Source organism: Mus caroli, chromosome 1 (genome assembly GCF_900094665.2).
Source record: "Mus caroli chromosome 1, CAROLI_EIJ_v1.1, whole genome shotgun sequence".
NCBI classification, from domain to species: domain Eukaryota; kingdom Metazoa; phylum Chordata; class Mammalia; order Rodentia; family Muridae; genus Mus; species Mus caroli.
This window is the reverse complement of record NC_034570.1, coordinates 10,139,159-10,147,255: the sequence shown is the minus strand read 5'-3', so window position 1 is coordinate 10,147,255 and position 8,097 is coordinate 10,139,159. Positions and strand designations below refer to the sequence as shown.

Here is an 8,097-nt window from a genome sequence, read left to right as displayed (position 1 = left end):
AAAACCAAAAAAAAAAAAAAAAAAAAAGAAAGGCCTGCAAGGAAGGCTGTGTGTGGAGGGCTGAGAATGTGCCAGGAAGTCCTGGGTGAAGGAGCCTAGTGGGATGAGGTTAGGGAGGCAGAGAGGTCATTAAAGTGGGAAGTGGGATGGGAAGCATTAGAAAGAAGTTGCCATCCGCACAGATGCGCAGAGATGGAGGCATGGGAATTATCTAAAACATGAGAAGGGAAACACTTCAGTGATATGTAGAACCCTTAGAAAACAGGGTTCACAGGCAGGCAACAGATTTAAGGACAGCCTCCGGTCCAGTTGTCGGGGGACCCAAATGAAGACCAAGCTGCATATCTGTTACATATCTGTGTGGGGCCTACATCTAGTCCATGTGTGCTCTTTGGTTGCTGATTTAGTCAGTGGGGTCTTGCTGTGGAGTTCCTATATCCTTCAGGTCCCTCTGTCCTTCTCCCAGTTCTCCCATAAGACTCTCTCTCCAAGCTCCACCCAGTATTTGACTGTGGTTTCTGTATCTGATTCAGTCAGCTGCCCAGAGCCTCTCAGAGAACAGTTATGCTAGGCTCTTGTCTGCAAGCAAAACAGAGTATGCTCATGGTTTTGGTCTCAAGTTGGGCCTCTTCTTGGTTGGCCATTCCTTTACTCTCTTTGTCCCTCCATCTTTCTTTCTGTGTTTCTTATCGAAAGGACACATTTTAGGTAGGTTTTGTGGATAGGTTGGTGTCCTTATCTCTCCACTGGGGTTCCTGCCTGGCTACAGGAGGTGGCCATTTCTGGTTCCATATTCCCACTGCTAGAGTCACCTCCATAGACCCCCCAGAAACCTCCCCTATCCCAGGCCCCCTCCCTCTGCTTCTCTCCTCTCCCATCCGCCATCACTCTCCCAGCCCTCTTCAAATTTGTTATTTCTAGTACTAATCTTGAAGTCCTTCTTCCTGTAACCCTCTCTTCCTACATTGCACCCTCAGTATTCTCAGTTGTCAAATCACAGACTTGAGCCTTGACTTTTTTCTTATCTCCTTCGTGACTGATTTTGCCTCCTGATCAGGACTCAGGTCTATGGCTGCTCTTTTGCCACAACCTGTGTCCAGACCACGCCTCTCCCTCATGTAAAGTACTGAATTATCTCTTCCTTGGTCTCCTACTCTTGGGTGAAATTTGTCTTCAACCTCTTGCCACCCAAGAGGTAAATGTTCCTCTCCCTGGCTGAATTCTTCACTGTCATCCAGCTTCCTTGTTCCTGCTAGGCCCTCCGTAGACCCATGTTGTTTTGTTCCCTACCCACTGCACATTTCTATTTATTTATTTATTTATTTATTTATTTATTTATTCATTTATTTATTCATTTATTCATTTATTTAATGTATATGAGTACACTATAGCTGTATTCAGACACACTAGAAGAGGGCATTGGATCCCATTACAGATGGTTGTGAGCCACCATGTGGGTGCTGGGAATTGAATTCAGGACCTCTGGAAGAGCAGTCAGTGCTCTTAACCACTGAGCTGTCTCTCCAGCCTCCCACCCCCACCCCCGGAGCACATTTCTATTCTGTCTTTACTAGCACAGTTGTCCTGTTAGAGTTGTTTGTGTGGAGTTTCTTCACAGTCTACAGAATTCTACCTTTCCCATGCCATTGTGTTTGCTTGAGTGTCCATCAATTTTCAGCCCTTAAAGACAGAGCTTTGTCCAGTTGGTGCAACCATGTACTCTATCTCCTTGGTGCTGCAGCTAGGCCTGTGAACACAACCTGTAACCAGTATTTCTTAAAGGAAAGGAACTCTCTTCAGAATATTTTCACACACAGTGCTCAGGGTGGGTGTACCTGAACAATTGCAGAGGGTTTAGGGAAACTTGAGCAGTGGGTGTTTTTTAGAAGATTAAATTAGCTGAGCTGTTTGAGCAGTTGGTGGTTTAGCAGATTAAATTAGCTGAGCTGTTTTGCACAAGTTGCAGGAAGAAGACATTAGAATCAGTAGAGCTGGCTTAGAGCTACAAGCATTTAATTCCACCTCAGAGAACACAAAGGAAGAGATTTTTACAAAGCTAGTTTGCCTCACTTTTAATACCATCTTCTTCTAAATTTCTAAGTTGTGAATATATACATATTTCAATATTTAAAGATGTCATACTATTAATCTTTTAAAATCATTTTCTTCTACCAGGAAAAAATTTTACATAAATTTTTTTCTGTTTTGCTCAAAGAACTCAGTAAACCATATTTAACTATAGTTTATTTTTTAAAAAAGTGATGAAACATTTTCAATTGTAATTTGTATTTTAGAGGCAAATATACATAAAAAATATAATGTAGTAAACAGTAAAAAGTATATGGTAATAAAACCCAAGTTAGATACAGATTTTGAGGACAAAAAAAAGCATTCTGGGAATCCATATATATAGAAGTTACCATGAGACAAGTTGCAGCTAGATGTCTTTAGCTCTTCTCAGATAGGCTCTTCCCAAAGCTGGGGAGTCCCAGGTTTATCATTGTCCTTACAGTGAAGGAATTAGCCTATAAGATGCATCTAATGCCACCTCTTCAAATGAATGCTTCATATTGAAGCCATGGTGGAGACTGCCCCATGTTCTTTAGGTGGGGACCACGCAGATTCCACACATTGTGGAATGTTTCTTAAAATGGAAGGCTAAAATTTCCTCGAAAATACAACTTTGAATCTGTCTGACTACTTAAAACATTCATTTGGAGCCCATTGTTCTCCTTGCTTAGAATACTTAAGCAGAGGGTGTGGCTGCCTTTGCAGAAAAAGAATTTTAGTGTTGACTTGAGTGACAATTATATTTTCTTTCTCTCGATCTCTGTCTCTGTCTCTGTCTCTCTGTATGTGTGTGTATGTATGTATGTGTATGGGGTTTTATTATCATATACATTTTTTACAGTGTATCCCTCTTTTTAGAGACTAGTCCCCATGTGCTTCCATGTCATATATTTTGAATCTATGTTTTATATGATAAAAAAAATGCAGTAATTTGTCTTTTTTAAATCTAGATTCTCATGACATGATAATCTCCAGTTTCATCAATTTTTCTGAAAATGACATACTATTACTCTTCTTTATGCTTGAGTCTAACATTTCTATGAAATGAGTTAGCTTACAAACAAATCCTAAGCAGACCTGACAAGAGGCATTGTTTGGACTTTCTTATGAAAACAAATGAGTGACTGACTTATAGGTCATCCTGTTGGCTTCTGGATAGGAAAGGCCCATCGCCCATTTATATAAGGGAATCCATAATTCTGTTTGTGATGAAAAGGACACACAAGTGTCTCTGCTGAGTCCTGGTGATCCGGTGAGTTAATATTTAACAAGACATGCAGAGCAAGTGACTGAGAGATGGAAATGACTTGTGGAAGTCTGCTGCTGTGAATCCTCTCTCACAAAGATCAGAGAAGCATTTTTCAATTTGGAAACAATGTTGGTGCCATGTTTTGACCTCAGAGGACCTGTGGTGGATAAGGTAGACTTAGGGCTCAAGGTGTACTAGCCAAGGCTGCCAGGCTTTCTGTTGCCCTTGTACTTTCCTGTCTGGTAATAAATGATCAACAAGATCACAGTGAGCAAGAGTTATTCATATCAAATAGAGAGCTCCTCATCTTTATCTAGTGAAGAAATGTGGCTCTGAGCCTCGTAGGGAGAATCACCACAGGGCCATCTGGACATCTGGCAAAGTGGACATTATCTGATGGGAGTCCTGACCAGAATAGGAGGCGAAAGTGGCAGGTTTGTTCGTTCTGCACACGGGATAAGAATCTTCCTCAGAGTCTACAGCACCTGCTCAGCTATTGCTTCCAGCCTTTTTGGAGTTGCTCTTCATTTTGTGGTTTCTATGCATTTATGCCAGTGGTTTCTCTGAGTTAGCCAGATGAGTAATTTTAATGTTAGGCCTGGTGTTAGATGTTTGCTTTAAAAAGGCTACAACACAAGAAGAACCCAGGTGGGCACTGTCTAAAAGTCTGCTGCCTGCCTCAGTTCTTTGTCTTATTCTCACATACAATAAGGGAGAAAGTGGTGATTTTCAATGTTGGAAAAAAACATTTTTCCCTATGACTCAGATTTCCCTGCCCTGGGGCTGGCTGGCTTTTCATCTCTCTCCATGAACCAGAATCCTGTTTGTAACTGGGGGAGCCAGAGCTGAATCAAATTTCAGGCTCCCTGGATGGCGAAGAGCCATTTATGGAGTCAGGGTGAAGTGGTACAGAGCACTGGGGAGGGAGCAGTGGAGATCATCCATTGGGAAGGGAGTACCAGCTCATCACACAGACCCCAGGAAACTAGAGGCAATCCAGGACAACCTGCTGTGCTACAAGCTTAGTGAACGTTGAGTGGCTTATGATCACGCTGTACTTTCAAAACAAGTCTTAGATTCTTACATCTCCTGAGCTATTTCCTTCCCACCCCCACCCCCACCCCTTTGGTTTTTTTGAGACAGGGTTTCTCTGAATAGCCCTGGCTGTCCTGGAACTCACTTTGTAGACCAGGTTGGCCTCGAACTCAGAAATCTGCCTGCCTCTGCCTCCCAAGTGCTGGGATTAAAGGCATGCGCCACCACCCGTCCAGTTATTTCCTAATGCATGTAAAAGATAACGTTGGAGTTAAGCTAAATGGAATGTAACTTCCCTGTGAATTAAGCTGTTCTTGGCACCATGATAGCGGGACTTGAAAGTTCTTATGTCCTTACAGAGTACAGTACAATCCACAGTCCTTCCACACCCATTAAAGAGTCTGATTCCGAGCGACTGCGTCGAGGTTCAGATGGGAAGTCACGTGGCCGAGGCAGAAGAAACAATAATCCCTCACCTCCCCCGGATTCTGATCTTGAGGTATGACATTGCCTATACTAAAATAAGGAACAAGGTGTCACGTCACTCGTTATTGCATCAAGAGAATTAGCCTGTGAACATCAGGGAGGAAGGACCCCAACACTCTTGTTATTGCTTATTGCTTGTATTGAAAAAGTAGACCAATTTTCCCTCTTTCCTATTACCTGTCTAGCCACAGTTTTCATAGCTGATGTGGGTCATTAGTAGATATTCTTGCTGTTGTTCTGAAGCCCTGGAGATGGAACACACGATCTCAAACAAGCTACATATGTGGACACCACAGGATGTCTCCCCAGCTTTAGGCAATTCTTTACTAATAGTAGCTAGGTGTGGTGACACACACATGTCTTTCAAGCATCTGGGAAATTGAGGTAGAAGGACCAAAAGTTCAAAGTCATTCTTGGCTCATTGTGAGTTGGAGGCCAGCCTGGCTGTGTGGCACCCTGTTTCGCACAACAAAACTCAAAGGATAACAAAGCAGTTCTGCCTTAACAAAATTCTACTGCACTGCTGTGTGCCACTACCATTCCCATTAAGTAAGTGTGATCCTGAAAGAGCACAGGCAAAGCCACTTTGAAAGTAAAGGCATGGCTGTGTACATGGAGAAAGGGAAAACTGCAATGTTCTAAAATGAAATGGTAATCAGCTACTGAGAACATGGTTTGGTGGAGTTCAAAGGCAGGGGGATTAAGCAAGAACTGACAGGGTAGCAGATCTCATTGCCTCGAAGCCACTGCAATTAAGTTTCTGCTTTTGGCCAAAGTAAAATCTGATGGTGGAAAACTTGATTATTTTTGCAGAGAAGATGGACATTTTCCAGCAGCATCTATGGTACGTGAGTGTGCTGGTGTGAGGAAGAATAGGAGGGAGAGGAACAGGCGATGGAGATGTCATAGCATCTCAAAGAACTTCAAAATACCCCCTGAGTGTCTAGGAGTATGTGTGGGGTGGCTGAAATGAACTCCAAGTCCAGTTCAAAATACCCCTGAGTGTCTAGGAGTATGTGCGGGGTGGCTGCTTAATTGGAAAACTGAAAACACCTGATCAAAAATGCATAGTTTCTCCTCAATATCCACAGGGGACATGCTCAAAGATCCCTCCTGTGGATACCCAAATTCCCAGGTGTCCAAGTCCCCCATATGCAACATGCTGTTCACACACACCCTGTGTAGTCTCCCTGCTCTTTGTCCTGGGGACTGAAGCCCAGTCGTGCTAAGCAAGCACTCTACCACTTAGCAGCATCTCTTGTCTCTCAACAGTTTAAATCATATCTAGACTACTCAGAATACCTAATAAAATGTAAATCATATATAAATGGCTGTATCCTGGACTTTGTCTCAGATAATATGTGTGCACATGTGCAGTGAAGATAGCTTGTTTTTCAAAGTATGTCGGTTGCTGCATGTAGAACTCAGATGCCCTGAGAGCCAGTGCTACAACTCATCCTTATGATAACTGCTTGATTGCTAATGTGACATAAGTAAACTATTTAAAGCTTCAATTTCTTGAAATGGTTGATATTCAACTTGCTTAGCATAAGTCATGAGAGTTACTTTTAACTTCTGTCTCTTCTGTCTCTTAGAACGTATAAATAGAGCACTGTCAAGTCATGGTCAATTTCTTGGGGACTGAAATGGAGACATTACTATTGAGTAGAAAAGCCTCTTTTCTACATTCACGTTGACTTTACTAACACAACTGTCCTGTATCTCATCCGAGTTTAGACCTGACAGTTGGGAGATGCCCTTAGGAAAAGCTGAGTGTGGCAAAAGCATAAATTCAGATCTTTCATTGTATATACCATTTCAAAACTTGCACTTCATGTCAACATGAACTGATAAAAGTTACCAAGCAAAGCCAAGGTGCATTGACTCTGCTCTTCCCTCATAGAGAGTGTTCATCTGGGACCTGGACGAGACCATCATTGTTTTCCACTCCTTGCTCACGGGGTCCTACGCCAACAGATACGGGAGGGTGAGTAGACCAAGCGCCAGTTTGGAATTGCTCGAGAGGAAATGTGCCTTGAATTTACTTATTGATTTCTGTCCAATGAATGGCATTTAAGTTTAAGCAATGCATTTAAGATTTTAAAAAGAACATAATTTATTAGTGTGGCCAAACACGTAAGTAAGGCAAAAGTAGAAGCTGGGAAGAGGAAAGATTATTTTTGTGCCTTAAAATTGAGACAGATTCCATTCAGCTTATGCTTTGTCTCCCCCCACCAACCCCCACCATGGGAAACGTGATTGGACATTTGTTAACATATGTCACAAGCTAAGAGTGTTGGTTGTGCTTTTACTATCTGCTCTGTCTTTAATCTTAAAGCATTCAATGGGACAAGTGTCATTCATTGTTTGCAGCGATTAGCAGGGTTGGTGTTTTGCTTTTTAAGACATCTTCTATGGATACTTTTATGTGACCCTTTTCAGTTTGGGCTAAATTAATGTAAATAGTATATGACAATAAGCTCCTAGATGGCAGTAATATTAATACTCCCTTATTAAAGTTGTTTAATCTATCTATTGTGATATTATTTTGGTGAATTGTTAAAGAATAATATCAGAGATTGTTTCCCATTGTTATGATATTTGGGTTTCCTAAAAGCTTAGAAATTGTTTGCAATGTGTTACTTGTTGATTTTAAAACACTTTAGCCATGCAAAACCATGTTATTTAAATTAGACATTGATATTTTCTAAAATTACCATATATATACATATATGTATCATATATACATATAACTTTTTAATGGCTAAAGAAATTATGAGTCCTAGATCCTTAAAGCTAAGACTGGTTTGGAAACCAAGACATTACATTCTTTTATCAGTGAGACCAGAGATTTATCAACATCAAAACTGACACTGTAAAAGGTAACAAACTCTCATTATAGATATGACAGGACAGTCATTCTTTTTACATATACTTATTTCAATAAAAATACATTTAGTCCCTGAGGTTGACTTACGTCTGGAGGTGAAAAAGAGACATTATCCCTTAAGATACACAGTCCAAGTTTCAAATTATTAGTAAGAGATCTAATTATAAAAGCCTTGAAGTATTTGTGCATACACATGTGCACACACATTTCTATAAGAGCTGGACCATCCCATCATTTGAGTTTGTATTCAGTCATCTATGTGAAGCCCCATATAGCCCGTCTTATGCCTAAATATATTCCCTGGGGGAAGACAATGAAAATTAAATCAAATAATCCACCAGCAACCCTTCACACCAAAAAAAAAAAA

At 41.1% G+C, this 8,097-nt stretch overlaps 1 protein-coding gene across 3 annotated transcripts in view; it reads left to right on the top strand.

Annotated features, from left to right (window-relative positions):
* The window catches only part of Eya1 (EYA transcriptional coactivator and phosphatase 1), a 142,222-nt gene that overhangs the window by 74,396 nt on the left and 59,729 nt on the right, over positions 1 to 8,097 (top strand). For all 3 annotated transcript variants that reach the window (XM_021155505.1, XM_021155483.1, XM_029483170.1), the window contains 2 exons: positions 4,714 to 4,853; positions 6,744 to 6,827. In XM_021155505.1, coding sequence (XP_021011164.1) covers positions 4,714 to 4,853; positions 6,744 to 6,827 — 224 coding nt within the window. The remainder of the gene's footprint in view (positions 1 to 4,713; positions 4,854 to 6,743; positions 6,828 to 8,097) is intronic.